Source organism: Rattus rattus, chromosome 2 (genome assembly GCF_011064425.1).
Source record: "Rattus rattus isolate New Zealand chromosome 2, Rrattus_CSIRO_v1, whole genome shotgun sequence".
Lineage (NCBI taxonomy): Eukaryota > Metazoa > Chordata > Mammalia > Rodentia > Muridae > Rattus > Rattus rattus.
This window is the reverse complement of record NC_046155.1, coordinates 47,243,771-47,263,345: the sequence shown is the minus strand read 5'-3', so window position 1 is coordinate 47,263,345 and position 19,575 is coordinate 47,243,771. Positions and strand designations below refer to the sequence as shown.

Genomic DNA, 19,575 nt, shown 5'->3' with positions numbered 1-19,575 from the left:
AATCCCTTGTTCTATCAAACAGCAAGAGTTTTTAGATCAGAAGGGAAGGGGTATGCTCAACTAAAAGCAAAGTTCTTGAGAGAGACTCTAGAATACTGGCCAGTTAGAAACTAATACTTTTTCTAGATCCCAAAGCAGAAATCATGAAGGCTCCAGGAATGATTAACAGAACAAGGAAGCCACAAGGCTCTCCCTCCATCTACCTATACAGACACGCTATTCTTAAAGATGCCTGCCCTGTCTTCCAAGTTCATACAATAACTACAACAACATGCTTTCCCCATGGGCTCTTTTAAAGTCTCAGCAACTGGCCAGCTTAGGTCACATCTTCACATATAGCTGACAGGTATCCTAGTCATTTAGACAGGGTTCTGGCTGAGGGATATGAAGTCTAACAGATCCTTCCAGTTTATATCACAGATAAAGCTCCAAGGACACTGTGAGGAACCTTTCATGCCAAGCATCCCCACAAGCAGGTGCTTGTTTAGTAAATGAAGAAAATGAAAACAAACTGGAGAAAACTGTACACAGGTAAGTTTAATTAGCTGCTAAGTTAGCAGACAGATGTTAAGCATATGAGGATAGGTCCACAAACTTAAGAGAGTCAGGTTACATTTATGTCACGTGAGGTTTAGACATTCAACAAGACTACTTTTTAATACTGAATATAAAACCTTTTGCCCCAAAAATCAATGTATTAAACCTGGTTTCTAGAATTATCCAAACTTTGTTTTAAACACAATTTTAATTTTTTTATACTTAAATATTTTCTTTAGCAAACATATCCAAAATACTAAGCTTCGCTTTATAATTTTGTGTCAGAATATCCCGAACTGTTCAACATTCCTCCGCCTAAGCCACAACAGCTTAGATCTTTTTTCCCTTTAAAACATTTCTCTTTTCATTGCCATTCTCAAAGATATTCTGTAAAGGGGCTAACTGTACAGCTCAGGAACAGAGCACATTTTTTGAGGCCCCCAAGAAGAGAGGGGGACAAAAGCCTGAAAAAGAAAAAAAAAAAAAAAAAAAACAGTATCAAACCCCTGTGAATTCTTCTTCAGATCTATTATAGTGCAGCAATTTGTCATCTATCCCATAGTGGTCGATCAACTCAGTGAGGGTCAGCTTCTCGTCCTCATCCTCGGACATGATTGACTGCAACTCGCACAGCAGCCGCTGGCCACACCTCCTCCACTTCTTTATTAAATCCTCTAACTCAGTCACGTCATTCTGAAACAGAAAAAGTCAGCCAGCAATCAGACACCGTGCATTTTAACCTACACCAAAGTGGCTAAATTAACTCGTCCCTGTCTAACTGTAAAGGCCAGTAGTGCAAAAGGGCAGTACAAGCTTTGGGTAAACCTTACCCTTAGGGAAAAAGACATTTCCTGGAGAGGTAGAGAAATGGTGATTACAGGATTTCCATAAGATGAATACAATGAAGAATGAAAGGTGAAAAGACAGCAGTTTGTAAAGTATCTAGCAAACCATACCTGAAGCTGCGAGCATCTAGTCACAGATGGTGGCATAGGACATGGATGAAAGGAGTGGGCATGAGGGAGATTTCAACACAGATTTGCAAGGAAAAGACTAACAATGAGATTGAAGTCACAAATATGAGAAGAAACAGGTTCTCAATATGCTTTTTGTATTGTAACTACACTTTTATGATGCCGTGTTGTACCTTCCTAACTTTTCTGTGAACCGCAAACTGTTCTTAAAGGTAAACATATTCAAGTTTAAAGCATTTTCAACATTTAGCATCAGTTACATTTAGAAAAGTCCTAAAAGTTCAAAACCACATATAAGATACGCTACTGTCATTTACTCCACATTTTGGGGATAGAATGAGGTGGTCTGTGGGTAAGAGCAGCAGCGATATCTCCTCCTTCCAAACATCCATGTTCTATTTTACTCAACATGTGTGAGCTGAAATCTAAAATCTGTGTTTTCTCAAATAAAATGCCTGACATTTTATCAGATACACGATCATTACTGAAAGTGCAGCACCCAGCATTCTGTGGTGTGTTTTTAGTTCTAACGACATCCCTTTCTGTTCCCACTGCACCTTCATCCAACACCTCACACTTCTAATCTTGCTCCTGGCTAGAAATTAGAGCCCACAAGCTTCATCTGTGCATTAAACAAGAGCTGAAGCTTTGAAGCGTTTAAGTTCTACCTCGTGTTGAAGGGGCTTATCTGCCTCATTCTGAACCAGTTATTTCTAATTCAGTCAAAGCTCTTGGTGTAACTAACTCAGGTTTCTGGGTTTTTCGGCTTCTTGTTTATCAGACTAAAATTTATTTCCAATTTCTGAATTTACAGCAATTTATGTAAAAATGGTTCAATGGTTCTGAAATTCTTCTCACCTTTATTCTATACATTTTGACTAACTTTAACCTCCGAAGAAGGTCTTCCTTCTCTTGAACCTGCCTAGTCAGTTTTGCTTTTTCTTCCTTTAAAAGTCCTATAGTCTTCTCAGTAGAATCTTTTTGGAGGACACTGGATGACCCAGTATCAAGTGACTTAGATTCACTCGTATTTTTATCCTCTGAGCTCTCTTTTTCAGGTTCATTGTCTTTGTTTTCCAGGCTTTCTTGGGCTTTTGAACAGTTTTCTTCTTTTGAAGATTCTCCTGGTTCTGAAAGGGTCTGATCATTTTCTTCATTCTCTACCTTAATACGCTTCACCACACTACAAAAAGGTTGAGATGAAGCTCTTGCTTTCTTTAATCTTTCTTTAAGTGTCCCACTCATAGGCTGAAAAAGACACAAAACATCAAATGTTAAGAATATATTCTTGAAGTACATCAATGTATTCGAAACAAAGTCTGTACGCTTCTATGGTAGGTACAATGGGTTGCTTTTGGTCTCCACAAACCTCAAGTGAGCATCACCAATGTATCTAAGTTCCAGAGGCTACCTTTAGTCTTGCTTTAGCAAGGTTACTGTCATTGGCAGCTAGTATTTGCCTGACAATACTAGAAATGTCTCAGAACTATAAACTAAGGAGAAGACCTGCTACCAAAGACTTCCCCCTGAAATACGGTACAGATATAAGTTTCCTTGGTTTGGAGCATCTCAGTAACCTGATAAGAAATTAAACGAAATGAACTGATTCAAGAAGAAAATCTGGCAGTTAGCAAGGTATGGGCTATATATTAACTCATACTCCAGTATCCTTAGAACTGCCACTATTGGAATACTTTGAAACACAGGACAGATGGGGTTAAAGGACAACACAAAATTTTCATACTTGTTTTCCTGAACTATTCGAATGGAGTGATGGTGGATTTTCACTGGTCTGAGGCTTGTCAGGTGAGGTTGGGGGTGATGGTGGATTCTCACTGGTCTGAGGAATGTCAGGTGAAGTGGATGCTGAATCTGAGGGGTTTTCCATCTTGGAAGTGATCTCCTGATTTCCTTCTAGAAAGGAAAAGACACAAGAATGATAAACTAATTATCTCAAAACAGACCTCAATTTTTTCAACAAAATTTTCTTCAGTGAACTAAACACCAAAAAAGCCAGCAATTTCTTCCAATTATTTGTACCTGTAATTTATTCTAATTCTTTTCATATTCTTTCCATTTACTTCTCCACATGGGGAGTAACCAAATTTTGTTTCTTTCACGACAAATAAACTGGCTAGTATCTTATTGACACTCATTTTTCTCCTTCAAAACATCTCCAAAAATTTGAATTTCGGGGAAGGGAACTAACTCTACGTAGTCAAGAATTTTAATCTTTGTTATAATTTCGTAAATAAAAGCGATACAGTCCGAATCTTGAATCCTAAAAGCTTTGTGCCTAGAAGAAAGAGTCCCAAGGTGCCAGAAAGCAGCGTCGGCCCCTTTTGGTTTTCTAGGGTCAGGGCCTCCGCCTTCCTCCTCCTCCCTATCTTTTCCACCAAGCCCCGCCTCCTCCGCCCCGCCCCCTCCTCCGCCCCGCCCCCTCCCCTCACCCCCCCACCACAGAAAGCCCTCCCCCCTCATTCTCCCTTCTCTACTCCCCCCCCCCCCTCCCCGCCCCCCCACCACAGAAAGCCCTCCCCCCTCATTCTCCCTTCTCTACTCCCTCCCCCGCCCCCTCACCACAGAAAGCGCTCTCCCGCTGCTCCCTCCCGCGCTCTTTTTTCTAAGCCCAGTCCCCCTCCTTCTCCTCTCCCTCCCCTTCTCCTCCATCTCCCTCACCACAGAAAGCCCTCTACCCTACAGAGCAGGAAGTCGAGCCCCCGCGACGCCGGGAAGAGCTTCTCTATCAGATATGCAGACACCCGCAGGCCTGACGCGCAGACCAGCCCCAGGGAGAAAGCTCAATACCTTCCTCAGCCATGCTCACAGCAGACACAGCGTACACAACCAGCGTAGCGCCCGCAGTACACTGACCTCGCCCCGGGGGCGGAGCCCCACCGGAGGAGAGACGTGCGATTGGCTAGCTTGACCGTAGCGGGCGGATGTGCTTTGTCCAATTCCGAATACGCGTGCGCGGAGGCCCACGAGCCACAGCCACGGGGCGGGGCGGGACCAGGCGGGAGGCGGGCGCGGCTCGTGATTGGCAGGACTGGCCGGCGCGCTCCAGGGCTCGGCCACGCGCTCAAAGCCGCCAGGCTAAAGGTGGCTTCCAAGGCAAAAAATAGTGTCAGGCCTCTGGGCCGGCCTGAGGGGGGCGCGCTTCCGCTCGCCACTTCCTACGAGGGATGCTGTGCCAGCCGCCTTCCCAAGCAGCTTCCCTTGGGGGAAGGGAGAAGGGTGCATGCTCTGGGTAATGGGCCTGAGAGCACCGCCCCCGCGCGCCCGCCCCCTGGCAGTCTCCGCTTTCACAACAGCAGAGACTTTTCCTCAGACGTGGCAGGGCCGGAAGCCGCGGGGCCCGTTTGGCTCCCTGCTGGTGAACGCTTCCTGAGCTTTTTGTGGTCTGTTTGGAAGCCGGCTTGATAGGAATCTATCCCGGTGTCTCTGCACGTGCAGTAGAGAGCATCTCCAGCTTGCCTTGCAGTCTCGCCCCTTTATTTTGGTCTATGCCCACTGGCTTCACTTGTTTTGGTCCAATCTGAGAAAATGTAACCTAAGGAAGTGTATTATGGCGCAGGACAGGAAGCGAGACAGTCGATCCGATCGGGTCTGTCTAGCATCCAAAAGTTTGAGAACTAGATCCCGGGGTGCCCCTAGGAGGCCCCTTGCTAGACCCTGGCTCGACTCCTGGGAGGCCCCTAGGAGGCCCCTTGCTAGACGCTGGGGAGCCCCTGGGAGGCCCCTTGCTAGACCCTGAGAGGCTGCAACGCCTTCTGGTGTTAGGGATGTTCTGTTGCTATGCAACAGCAAAGTGAACTAGCTTGGGTGGAGCACTGGGTGTAGAGAAGTCAGCTGAGTAACCTGTGAGTCACTGGGAAGTTTGTGAGAGAGGACAAATCTCTTTCCGAATATCTGCTAATGGTGGCTTTAAAGTAATCCGAAAGAAGTGGTCGGAGTCCTACGCAGTCAGTTATAAATACAGAACCTAACGAAACTTTTGGAGGTGATTAGATCTGCAAATGTTGCAGTTGCCTAGATTCCAGTGCTGGCATTGTAGTTTTTTATTTGCTTTGTTTTTGCTATAGCGTGTACGTAATGTGGACGTGTACCTCATTTTGATGGTTTGATAAATGAGAACAATATCTACCTCCTAGAGACAGAGAAATTAAAGGATAATTTATGAGAGGTAGCTAGGTACCAAAAGAACAAAGAAACATTTAACAGCTTTATTCAAGCTTATTCATCATTTCCTAATTGACTTGAAGCTTTTACCACTTACCTTTCCCAAAAGCACGGATTTTTAAAATTAGTGCTATGATATTTAAAATTCCACACATCTTAAGCCATAATTACCAGAAAACTTTGAGCCTTCACATATGGACATTAATAAATTAATGTTCACCCCTAAATGTTTAAGAACCATATAAATTAACCTTATGGACTTTAGAACAGCAAAGCAGGATTCATGATTTGGGGAGGGAGTTTGCTTTGTTTTGTTTACGATTTTTCAAGACGGGATTCCTTTGTGTAACCTCCCTGGCAGTTCTGGACCTCGCTATGTAGACCAGACTGGTCTGGAATTCACAGAGATCCTCCTGCGTCTGTCTCCTGAGTGCTGAGATTATGAGGAGGGCAGTAGAATGCGTGATTTTATGATACAAGTGTTACTCACTAATTCATAGATCACTCTGTACAATAATTTCTTCTCATTTTTTCCTTAATATAAGTTCATCTCATTACAAAAGAGCAGGCTCACTTGCCTTGACACTTGAAGCCCAGTGCACACTGCATATTCAGGATGCCTTGAGGCGTAAGGGTGAGTTGTTTTTGTACGTCTAAAATCAGCTGCTCCCAAATTCTTTTATTATTACAGCCTCATCTTAGAGCTGACTGACTGCTTAGAGGAAAACAACATCTTCCCTTGCAGATGTTCTGACTTGTTTTTATGTGAAACTGGTATATTAAATGAAGACCGGCCAGACTTTCAAAGGACCTGTGAACTAGCTCTCAGGAAAACCTGTGTGGCCGTTGGCCGTTCTCTCTTCTGTGTGCTTTTAGGTGTCAATGGCCTTCCCATATGTTTGTGTTTTGCTTACCATACTCAAGTTAGTGCAAAGGATCTGGAATGTGTATAAATTGTCCCTGCACAAATGGAGACACAGCTCTGTGCTAGGATGCTTGCCTGTCATTCATGAGGCCCCGGGTTCGAACATTAGCCCTGGGGTTGGGGGACAGGGACTGAAAGTAACCATTATAGTTTCCATGTAACTTTAGACAAATATTTTCCTGTCTTTAGTGACCTGAAACCTATTTTGCCTACAAAGAGTTTAGTCTTTGTCACCTAGGACATTTTTACTTTCGTATGATGTTTTCAAGAGGTAAAACGTACCAGAGCCAGAGAACAAAGACTTCTTACCCTACCACAGAGAACAATGGGAGAATTGTCCTAGGATTCAGGAATAATAGTAATTAATATCATCCGAAGTCAGACTTTCTCTGTGTTTTTGAGTTTCTTCAATTCCCGAGGCTACTGTTGACTCCATTATTATTCACCAGGGAGTGGTAAAATGTGTCTTCCATCAAGCCATGATTACTGTTGATGGATGATGACATGGGCCTAGAAGTCTTTATGAGGTTTTGGTTTTAGTGTTCATTTTTCTTAAGATTTTATTTATGGGGGTTGGGGATTTAGCTCAGTGGTAGAGCACTTGCCTAGCAAGTGCAAGGCCCTGGGTTTGGTCCCCAGCTCCGAAAAAAGAAAAAAAAAGATTTTATTTATTATTATAAATAAGTACACTATAGCGGTCTTCAGACACACCAGAGGAGGGCATCGGATCCCATTACAGATGATTGTGAGCCACCATGTGGTTGCTGGGACTTGAACTCAAGACCTCTGGAAGAGCAGTCAGTGCTCTTAATCACTGAGCCATCTCTCCAACCCTTTAGTGTTCATTTTTAAGTGCAAGAAAACAATAGTATATAGTCTTTCTCCCTCTCCCCCGCTCCCCATTTCTCTCTTTCTTCCTATGCAACAAAAAGGTATTTTTAAGCACCGTCGAAATATTCAGATTTCTTTTTCTTTTAACCTTTCAACTTTAGCATTTTCTAAATCCTAGCATGAGCGTAGCATGATTTGTTTCATAGACTTTTCTATATTGACAAAAATGTTGTCTCATGAAGACATAGCTAATATCTAAAAGAATTTTTCCTTAAGATATAAACACTTGCAAAACTATGATTATAAACCATCTAAGTGAAGAATTACATAAAATCCACACAGTAAAGTTGATGTACAGCACAAAAAAAAAAAAAAAAAAAAAGATTCAGTAGGGGCTGGAGAGATGGCTCAGTGGTTAAGAGCACTGACTGCCCTTCCAGAGGTCCTGAGTTCAATTCCCAGCAACCACATGGTGGCTCATAACCATCTGTAATGGGATCTGGTGCCCTCGTCTGGTGTGTCTGAAGACAGCTTTAAAAAAAATAAAAAGAACATTCTTTAAAAATTCAGTAGGTTTTCTTAACTATTTACTATGACCTTTTCTTACTGTGTGGAAATGGAAAACTACTTTCAAACAGTCTTGTCTAAGTTTCTCTTGCCAGCAGCATCTTACAGACCTCTCCATGATGTGGAAGATGGGTACCTATTGCTTTGTCAATTCTTAAGTTTCCTTTTGAGAAATCGACTCTGTATTGTTTCTTGTTCTTTCTTTGTTGCCTAAGGATCTCACGGGAAATTCAAGAATGTGTGGTCAATCTATTTTTAGAGATTATCAAATACCATAGGGTGACCTCTGTACTATATATATAATATTATATATATATTTTATATATATAGTACAGTATTATATATATATATATAGTGTATATATCACTATTCTTCAGGTATATCAATCACATACCAATCATGAAGGAATTGTATTTTAAACCACAAGATGAAAGGCCTCTTAGTAATTCTAGGCATCTGTAAGATGTTCGCCTCACTAAATAGGATGGGTGCCTAGACTGAGGAGATAACATGATGAGGAAGGTCAATATTATTACTGTGACAAAACCTTTCCAACACAGGGCACCTGGGAAAGCCTCTAAGGTGCAGAATAACAAACAAAAACCCAATGAGTTCCTGCTTTTTCCTCTTGCCAGATCTGGTTTTTGTTCAAGTTTATTACAGACCAGAGTATCTGGGATTCACTGCTGTTGCCGAGCAAGCTTCTCCCTCAGAGAGGACTAGGGAGATCCAGGTTGAGTGATGATGGTGATGGAGGAGGTGGCCGTGTGGTTGAGAAAGCAGTGGTGGCAGGAGTGTGAGGCTATGAGAAGAGAGAATAAAGGTAATGCTCAGGATCACTTCCTCCTCAAATCCTGAAATGTCGCCCCCAAATTCGGCTGAGGAAAGAAAAAGTCCACTTAACCTAAATTCACGTATTTGATCTCTGTTATGTACTCTACATCATCAAAGCTTGTCAAGGTGTGGAAGAGTAGGAACCACGCGGCAGTAAGATCTAAAGCACAGTGATCTCTTACCTCCCATTTCCTGCTTTCCCTTCCAACTAAGGATGTCCCCAATAAAACCTCTACCCTCAGCACTGAAACAGTAATGAGAGGCAGGGAGAGAATTCTGAACTGACATGTTTACCAGCACATCAAACGGATTTCAAGACTGTGAAATTATCACGGGAGCTCTCCTCTCGCAAACTTCAGTGTGGTTAAAGATGATTATAAGACAAGACCTGTGCCTCAAGGATTTGCAGCTGGGGCTTGGGCAGGCTCACGTCTTCATTCATCTTCCTGCTTCCTGGAGTCTACTCACTGTTCTGTATCCTGCTCTGTGTCCAAGTCCTACAACTTGTCAGCGATGTTGTTAACTAGCTTTCTAGCCCAGTTGCACTTCTGGTGTCATCAGTAAATAACACACAGCCTAAGGATGGTGCTGGTGGCCCAGAATTGGTATAACTTCACTAATTTTTTTAAAGATTTTATTTATTCATATATATATATATATATATATATATATATATATATATGAATGACACTGTCACTGTCTTCAGACACACCAGAAGAGGGCATCAGATCTCGTTACAGATGGTTGTGAGCCACCATGTGGTTGCTGGGATTTGAACTCAGGACCTCTGGAAGAGCAGTCAATGCTCTTAACCGCTGAGCCATCTCTCCAGTCCTGACTTCACTAATTTTTGATAGCAAAAAAAAAAAAAAAAAAAAATACGTCTTTGCCATAGATAAATTTTTTTTTACACAAAAACAGTTCTCATCTCACAGGGAATAATAAGTAATTTATTTTGGATCCAGATATGAGTGACAATTTCCTGGGAACACAGATTCAGGTCTCTCCAAACACCATGTTCCAGTTCTAACTGGGCAGTCTTCTCTGTTGAATGTCTAATGTAGTTGTAGCTCCCCGAACCCCCGAACTTCAGTTCACAGCTTTATGGAAAAGAGGCATAGGATAGATCTTACCTGGTCCTCATGGCTTTACCCAGCTATTTGCGTTCTGTTAACACAACATGAAGAAAGATGATGCCTTGCCTTCAACAATGCAAACCTCTAACTCAGTTTCCAATTAGTTCTGCTTCTTGCTAATGGCTTCCCTTCTAGCTACTATTACGTTGCCTCTCAAGCACCCCCGTGGTCCCACTTCCTCGAAGTCAAGTGTCCTTTCCTGACATGCCCTTTCAGCCCCTTCAAGGAAAAAACTCTTCCCCAATGCCCAACCACACAAACTCGGAGAGGACAGTGACATCACTACATCTCCTCCTTGCTCTGTTGGGACTTCCCGACCTACACCCTTCTGTGAGTGCTGGATGTTGGAAATGCAGCCGACTACATGGCCAGTGCAGGAGTAGCACCATGAGGAAGTTTGGATCTCTCAGGCTTTTAATCTGTCATTTAGCAGTCAACATCCCAAGATATTAAGGACGATAGATTTGGGATTTAGATTAGCAGGCAGCTAAGCACATACACACATTAGTTAAACAAATCCCTACGAAACTACAAATTACAAGCTACACGTGAGTTAAAAAGAAGCCAGCCTCACTGTGGATTGGCGTCCTCTGAAATGCCTTCGTAGCCCCTCTGGGCCATTGAAACGGAGTTTTGAACTTGTGTGCACACGTTTGAGATTTTTGTAAAGTTGCCAAATCTTCAGCACAACAATAATTAGCATAGGGCGTGTGTAATTAAACTACGCCGAAAGGAATGAATTCGAATCCTTGGCAAGGTGCTCTCTTCTCTTGAAGAAGAGAGAGGAGAGGAGGAGACAGGGGAGGAGGCAGAGGAGGAAAGTAGGATCAGAGGTTCATCTTTTCCTCAGGGCCACTTGCCACAGGTTTTGAAGAGACATCAAGCTAACCCCGTGTCATTCCATAACTCCCTACAGGGAAGTTTCTTTTCAGGTATTGTTTTTCGGCACTAATTTTCAGAATGGATCGATCAACTCATTTTAAAAATCAACAGCACCCTGTCTGCAATAAATGCTTCCTATTTTTACAACATAAAAGATCCCATCTTATAATTTCTTTTCCTTCCATGTGATACAATTAAGCTTCCCAGAACGAATAAAAGAACATTTATTCCAGAGGGAAAAAAAAAGTTCAAGACTATCAAACAGGAGGTAGAGTGTATGGGTACCTGGCAGCTTGATCTGGATGAATGAAAACCCTGGCATGTCCCATGTTTGAAAGACCCCAGGTAAGGACTGGGTGAATTAGGGAGAGTATTCTGGAAGCTGGGATTGAGTGCTGGCGTGTTAGCAGCTCCCAACGCAGGCCTCGAAAACCCAGCCCCTTTCCGTCAGTGATTGTTCAAGCACATTCCGGAACCATGTGTCCCCAAATGAAGAGAAGCCTCGAAATTGTTCAAACACTCTTTCGCCAAAACCTGCCTGGGAGGGCACAGGGAGAGAGAGAGAGAGAGAGAGAGAGAGAGAGAGAGAGAGAGAGAGAGAGAGAGAGAGAGAGAGAGAGAGAGAGAGAGAGAGAGAGAGAGAGAGAGAGAGACAGAGACAGAGAGACAGACAGAGACAGAAAGACAGACAGAGAGACAGACAGAGACAGAGAGAGGAGAGAGACAGAGAGAGAGACAGACAGACAGAGAAACAGACAGACAGAGACAGAGAGAGAAAGGAGAGACAGACAGAGACAGAGAGAGAGACAGACAGGACAGACAGAGACAGAGAGAGAGACAGTCAGACAGAGACAGAAACAGAGACACAGAGAGAGAGAGAGAGAGAGAGAGAGAGAGAGAGAAACTGTTTCTTGCTATGAAGCAACTCTGGTTCTAGAACACTTATTTTTTTTCATAGCAGATTACTGACTTGTTTATTCCATGAAGTTAATTATTCTGCAGATTCAAACTGGATTTTGAGATACAAGCAGCAGACCAAATGCTATTAATTTTGAGTACATTGACATAACTAAATTCTGTGGAAGTCATGTTCTGAAGGCCTTTTCATATCAATGGACATAAATGCTTATAGGGCATCAATATTCTGCCATTAATGATGGGAATGCCATTAAGCAGGAGCCACAGATACATGTGTGCATTTTGAGGAGGGGGTGTGACGCCATCATAACCAGGTGTAACCTGACTACACCTTGTACGTTTGATAAGCTGCACTTTATGATAGGAAAAGTTTGAATGGGTTCGGTGGTCAAGCCTTGCTCCTTTGCGCTTCCGTTTGCGCTCTAGACCTCGTCTGTGTTGATTCGCTGTGTGCACTGAGTTGGGGGCGGGATGGGTTGTGGTCACCAGTGGGGGAGGGGAGGTTGCTCAAATCTTTTCTAAATAGAGATGCTCATGGGCTGTGGGTCTGAGACCCGTGGGGAAGTTTTTGGAGATTTGCGGTTGGGTGTAAGTTTTGCCGTATAGAAATGATACTGGCTGTGTTTGCAATATTTCCCCTTCTTGTTTTCTCCCAGCGACAAGATGGCTTCAGCATGGAAGAGGAAGGAATTAATCAGAGGATCTGAGCTCTTTTTCTGAGTTGACCTTGCAGCCAATTACGGTTGTTCCCATTAGCAAACACAATGCAACTCCTCACCCTTAGTTCTCTCTTTCATGGGATTTTGGACAGAATGGGGTCGCTCTCCAAATCTGTGCTGCCGTGGCTCCAGTTTGGATGTGTTTTGGTACTGCAGAAACCATCAGTTTCCTCCAGAGAAATGGTTATGGGTAAGGTGTCCTAGAAACAAGGACTAGGATAACACCACACGAGATACACTAGTGGCTGTGGGTAGAAAGTAAATATATATTAAGGATTTCACAGATTGTGTATCACACAGATTTGATCAGAGCCAGTCCTGGAGAGTGTTAGCATAGAAATATTTTCCTTCATGATCTCCCTTCCTTAGTTATTCATTGAGACAGGGCTTCATTATGTAGCCTAGGCTAGTCATTAACTCTTCTTTTAAAAAATACGTATGTTTTCACTTACATATGTATTTGTGTATGCGCCATGTGTTTGCAAAAGCCTGTGGAGGCCGAAAAAGGCATCAGATCTCTCAGAGCTGGAGTCACAGGCAGGTGTGAACCATCCAACATGGATGCTGGGAACCAACTCGGGTCCTTTACAAGAGCAATAAGCACTCTTAACCACTGAGCCAGTGGTCTCTCCAGTGGTGTAGAACTATTGATCTTCTTGTCTCAGTCCCCAGAGTGCTAAGATTTCAGATAGATTGAAGACCACTCTTCATAGATCATCTTCCCAACCCTGGGGCCTCAGACTAATTCTCATCAGGAAATCCTTGTCATTCCAGACATGTTCCTAATGTCTAAAAACAGACATCTTAAGGGAGAAAAGATTTGGGGTTTGTAGTCATTTGTTTGGTTGGTTTTGTTTGCTCACAGTTTCAGAGGGCTCAGTCCATGGTTGCTTTGCTCTGTGTGCTTGGGTAGGATATCATGATTGGCTGAGGGAAGGACAGAAGGGATTCTTTACCTCATGTCAAACTGGAAGCAGAGAGCAAGTGAGAGACGGGGGTCCAAGTATATCCCTTCAAAGATCTGGCCCCAGAGATTGTCCTCTAACTAGATCCCACCTCCAAGTTTCCAGAGCCTCCAAAGTAGCTCTACCACTTGGAAAGCAAGCATTCAGCAAGTGAACCTGTGGGGAGACTTCATAATTCCTAATAATGCTGTAGGGTATCCAGAGAAGACTGCTCCCATGCACTTGGTTTCATCTTTCATCTGGGACATCATGGATGGGCACCTGCAGGTTGACAAGAGGTCATCATCAAGCAGGATTGATGGATGACGGTGGTGGGTTTCTCAAACCTGACTCAAGGGTGGTCCAGAGTAGGGCCTAGTACTGATTCACACAGGCATTAGACAGCCAGCCTTCTGTTGTTTCTCAGAGGAAGGCCTCAAGGGCACGGAGTGTTGTGGTTATATTATCTTGACCCAGTGTTAACCTTTTTGTTTTTTTGTTTTGTGTTAGACCAACAGTAGCTGCCTCAGGTCTTAGATAGGTGGGCCATCCTGTGGCTACAGGTACATCACAAGGCAATTCCATGGCCTCAAAGTTTGGGTTAAACCCCCTTTTGTCTTTTGTTTTATAGACAAACGGGTTTAGTACATCAGGAAGTACGAGGGCAGGAGCTGAAGTCAGAGCTGGGTCTTTAGAGCTTCAAATGTCTTTGTTTAATCTCAGTCGAGATTAGGGGCTTAGGGCCTCTCTTTGTGCTGGTGTATAGAGGACTTGCTATTTCTACAAGCTGCTATTCAGAGACCGCAATATCCTGTTGCTCCTAGGAACTCTTGCGTCTGCCTCTTCATCTTTAAAATTGAGATCTGGGGGATAGCATCAATTCTATTCTGGAGAGGTTCCTTTGGCCTCCCCTCAGCTGGCAGTCAAGATAGGTAGCTTCTGATGCACTAAGTTGGGCTTTCAAGGTCTGTAATTCTTGGAGCAGTTCCTTGGTGGTCCTTTTATACTTTATTTTAGTTTAAGAGGCTACAAGGAACTCATTTACATATTGTAGCATATGGTCTGTGGGAAACCTCTAACAGAAAGGCAGGAGGTCCGCATTTAGTGTCTCATCAAACAGGATTGGAGGTTTATAAAATCTCTGAGGCAACTTGGTTCATGCAGGTTGCCTGCTGTAAACTCTCTCAGAGTCTGTCCATTTAAAAGCAAAGATGGGTTGACTGACCTCTGCCAATGGTAGGCTGAAGCCTGCGTCTTTCAGGTCCAAGACACTGTTCACCTGTTACTCCGGAGGAATCAGACTCATGAGATTCAAAGGTCCCAGGTTTCTTCATAGGCAGGAGAAACATATCCCAGTATGACCAATGGAGCACAAGGATGTCTATCTCTCTCCAAAGCCAGGCAATATGGACTGCAAGTTTCTTTTTGTTTCCTTTTTGTCTTTGGGTATTGTTTAATCTGGATGGAGGTAACTGAACTGGTTAGTCGAACAATTACAGGAACTTGATGTTGGGCCAATTCTGGGGCGCTGGTTTCTGCCCATACCCCGGGGAATCTTTGTTGTCAATCTGAGAGATAGTCTAACTATATCTATTGACTGGAGACAGAACTTTCAGGTAGGAGATATTCTTCTGGCAGAGGGTAAGAAGCTGGGTATCTGTAAGCATAACCATGTCTCATCAGAGGAGGAGGTGACAATGGCTTTCAGTTTATACAGAGCGTCTTGTCCCAATCACTTGACCTTTGAGCTACCTCTGTCAACTGGGATCTACCTAGACCTTTATATTTTCTAACTTTTTAAAGGTTTTTTTCTAATATCTGGGGCCAACTGGGTGACAATGAAAATCTTTTTAGCAACTGCCTTTAATCCTTCTAGACAGGACCTAGCGAACATTGTTTAAAGTCTCCTTGGTCAGTGTCGGGCAGAAGGGAAAACCTGTTCTGTCCAGGCTGCGTTGTCTTGCCATGATCCCCTCCCCTGACCTGGGAGTGGTCTTTTTACTTTTTTTTTCAGAGAATGGTGGGATTTGAGTTTCCCAGTTATATAGATCATTGGTTGAGAAGAAGAAATGAATCATGACAGAGGAAGGTGTGGAACTTCCTCTTTTCCTTTGAGCTCAGCCCAGGGGAACTCTGTTTGTTACCCTGGGTGCTTAGAGCAGGTTGGGGAGCAGAGGGAGTGCATGCATACCTTGGAGAACTCTTTCCCCAGTCCTGTGTGCATTCCCTTTAGATGGCAGGAGGGCCCAACCCTTCCTCACCTCCACACAGGGACTGGGTCTAACCCTGAGTATGGAGTCAACTGAGCACTGCACTTCCCAAGGCAGGGGATTTGGGGGTCTTACTGTGACCTGACAGAGCAAAAAAGATTCAGATCCCCAATAAGAAAGAGCAGGTCTTAAGCCAGGGTAGGTCTCAGAGAAAGTCGCAGGTCAATACATGGAAACAGAACTAACAGAAATTCATAGAGAGACACACACACAGAGGGGTGGGAGGGGGAGGGGGAGGGGAGAGGAAGGGGAGGGGGAGGGACAACCAGGGGTGGCTACCACACATCCATACACATGAACAGACTGGGAGACTCTAATGACATCTCACATGGGTCCTGGACACTGTGTCACCTGCCACCCCCGTCCAAGGTACCTTAACCAGACTTACCTCCGGGGATGACAGACCAGGCGACTTTCTAATTGATTTCTTTTGAGGTGGAGGTGTCAGACCCACTCAAAGCATTGGGCAGTGATTGATCAAAGGGAGTGGAAGGGATTAGGGTTGCAGAACTGAAGCCGTGCATCCCCTAACTGAGGCTGCGCACCGCCTTGGAGCTCCTTGACCTCAATCTTCCCTACTCTGAGGGGCTCTGAGACTCTTAGTGTCTTGAGTTCTGGCCTCTGGAGATCTCAGTAGGCGCTCTAGAAATGTCGTAGGGTATCCACCGAAGAAGACTGTTTAGACGTGGGTTTAAGCCAGTACAAAGTATTTATTAGTCAGCCAGCAACTGCCTGGGTGTTTGGGATCCCAGTGCAGCACTAAGCCTTCCTCCTCATGGGCTTTTAAGCACAAGAACCACATTCTAGGCTGACATAGTTCAGTTAACAAGCACAGTTTGCAGAACTACAGAAGCCAGAAAGCAAGGTTAGTGCATTTAGAGACTGTCCCAGAACTATGTGCTTTGATAGAACAGGTCTTTGTTTTCACTTTGACAAGTGGTACTGTCTACATGTTGAATTTTCTGATATGACCTGAATAGTACTTCCATTATGGCGTCAGTTGTGCTAAGGTGTTGAGACCTACTAAGAGATAAGGCGTCAATCCATTATTCCAGCTATAAGAAAATAAGTCAGACAATATGGTGTAAGTATATGTTGGGTAGCCCACAGAAATACTGATTTTAAATTCAAGCTTGTATGTATACAAGTACCTATTGGCCCATGTCACTCCATTAACATACAAATATTATTTGTCAATTAAAAATACAACTTAGAGGGCTGGCATGGTTGCTCAGTGGTTAAGAGCACTAACTGTTCTTCCCAAGGTCCTGAGTTCCATTCCCAGCAACCACATAGTGGCTCACAACCATCTGTAATGAGATCCAATGCCCTCTTCTGGTGTGTCTGAAGACAGCGATGGTGTACCCACATACATGAACTAAATAAATTAATCTTTAAAAAATTACAACTTAGGAAAATATACAAGTTTTCTATGTACCATGCCAGTAGAACAATATCTAAATTATAGAAGAGTCTCTTAAGAATGACAGGAGAAGGCACATGTTTAACGTCTCTGAAAAGCAGGTGTTTGATCTGTCCCATTTATCATTTTATTTGCCTGAATTTGTCTTGCCCCTCACTCCCAGCACTCAGAAGGATAAAGCAGGAGAGTCAGGGTTCGGAGCTAGCCTTGGCTATAGAGAAGAACAATTCTAAAGATATGTAAACATCCCCAAGCCCAACAAATACTTTTTGAATACCTACTATGTTTGGCCACTTTCTTGCTCTATGATGTTAGGATTAAAGGGGCCATTATGCTTCAAATGACAAGGTTGGGAATGCTAGAGAGGAGAACTGAGACGTCTGGGCATGGAAAAGCCAAGCTGACCAGGTGACGTGAAGGACCAGACTCTAGGAGAAAAGGAACAGAGTCAGTCTTAGTCTTCGCAGCCTCTGACTGGCACCACTAGGCCTCCCTGAAGAACATATACAGGCACTGTTTCCCTTTCACGGATTGTTCTAATTCCTCTAACACAACTGACTAAATTGTGGGTAAGGATGGTTCTTAACATCTCCTCCAGGAAGGGGCGGCCATGGACCTGCCACAGACGAGGGGATAGTACGGGGGTAACAAAGGAAAATAACCATTGCATTATGGGTGCTGTGTCTCCTGGAAGATTCCTTTTGGAGGTTGAATGTGCTTGACATTGCAGTTGGGCTGTTCCCACTGTATCAGAAAGTAGGGCACTCATAACGGCTAGTCTTGGTTGTCAACGTGCCTCCATCGAGTCTAGATCTTTGAGTTAGGAAGACACACCTCGAATCCAGATCTTTTGAGCATGGAAAAGACACACCTTAATCTGAACCTTGAGACAAGGAGACGCACTTTTAATGCATCTCTAATCTGGGCCACACTTTCTTCTGGACGATTGTAAAGACATAAAAGGAAGCTTCTGCCTTTTGCCTGCTTGCCCTCGCCTTGCTGAGGAGTCCATTCACTGGTATTAGAGCAGCAGTCCTCAACCCAAGGGTTGTGACCCCCTAGGGGGTTGAATGACCCTTTCACAGGGATCACCCAAGGCCATCAGAGAACACATATGTTTATATTACAAAACGTATGACAGTAGGAAAATCACAGCTATAAGCTAACAATGGAAATCATTTTTGTGGCTGGGCATCACCACAACATAATGAACTATATCGAAGTGTCACAGCATTAGGAAGGTTGAAATCCACTACATTAGAACCTACTTCTTCAGCCTCATAGACTGAGCAGCTACTGGACTCTCGGACTTTCCATTCATAGCCAGCCTTTGTTGGATTAGCGGGACCACAGCCTGTGAGACATTCTGGTAAAACTTTCTATGTGCAGAGAGACTCATCTTAGAAGTCTAGAGAACCCTGACTAATACACGAAGGGTCTGCATCTTCATTATGGGATTCATGAAGTCATGAATACAGCTTACATTGTGGCTTCTAAACCCCTCTCCTGTTGTGTAGATCACGGCAGAAAATACTCCACACCTTGTCTGCCAACTTGGAGCTCCAAAGAAGACTGTTTAAATGTCCACGGATAGCCCTCTCCTCTGCTCTCATACCTTAAAGGTGTATTTCTTCATAAATACAGTTTTAAAACAACAAAATGTCTGCCGCCCATAGTTCTACTTTTTGGGGTTTACTTACAAATGAGGTTTAAGAGGATACCTGGTCTCACTCTATATGTGAGCATCCCAAGGAATAGGCACAAGGAGAAACGGGGACGTCAGAGGAAGGATGCCCTGCTGTAGCTATATGCTCCACCAGCCCCTGAAAAGCAAGAACAAGCAATGACCATCTCGCAACTGAGCAGGGAGCTGCTCAAGCCCTTGGAAACCACAATCCTTAACTCTTGACTGAGAAATTCTCTGAAGCTCAGAGTTACTTGTCTATTCCTAAGCAGAACACACACCCATCTGTTGATCAGCCTTGGGCAACAACTTTCATCAAATAGAGCTCGGTGCTACATTTTTTGGTGTCTATCCTCCTGTGTTTCTCTTGCTCATCCCGAGGTGTGACAAGGACTAGGGGATTTCGTTATTCAGATACATAGACAGGCTTGAAGAATATAGCTTTACTTTAGGGTCCCATGTCCAGCTTTTCTGGATGATCTCATCCTACTGAGCACCTGGATGAAAACATCGGTTTGAGCCAAGCATTGGTTTTGTAAATAATGCTTTTACATTGAAGGAGCTATCATAATTATACATTTAGTTTGCCCTTTTTGCTCATTTTTGTCTTAATTGCTGGTGTTATTACTGGAAAGTGAAACTGATAGGCTAACAGAAATTAGGTATAGCAATTCCACTTTCTGGTTACGGTTAGATTTCTCTTCTTAAATGCTTGATAGTTAACTTTACCATTTCCGGTTTATTTACTT

The 19,575-nt window shown here is 43.6% G+C and overlaps 1 protein-coding gene across 2 annotated transcripts; it reads right to left on the bottom strand.

Annotated features, from left to right (window-relative positions):
• Positions 1–512: 512 nt before the first annotated feature.
• On the bottom strand, positions 513–4,428 carry Sfr1 (SWI5 dependent homologous recombination repair protein 1). Of its 2 annotated transcripts, none has more exons than XM_032892168.1 (4): positions 4,320–4,428; positions 3,256–3,425; positions 2,370–2,759; positions 513–1,230 (listed from the first exon to the last, which is right to left on the bottom strand). In XM_032892168.1, the coding sequence occupies exons 1-4, from the start codon at positions 4,330–4,332 to the stop codon at positions 1,036–1,038; spliced, it is 768 nt and encodes a 255-aa protein (XP_032748059.1). In that variant the 5' UTR covers positions 4,333–4,428; the 3' UTR covers positions 513–1,035. The 2 variants fall into 2 exon arrangements, with proteins under 2 accessions (XP_032748059.1, XP_032748060.1); XM_032892169.1 differs by lacking the exon at positions 4,320–4,428 and adding an exon at positions 4,191–4,288.
• Between the last annotated feature and the right edge of the window lie 15,147 nt (positions 4,429–19,575).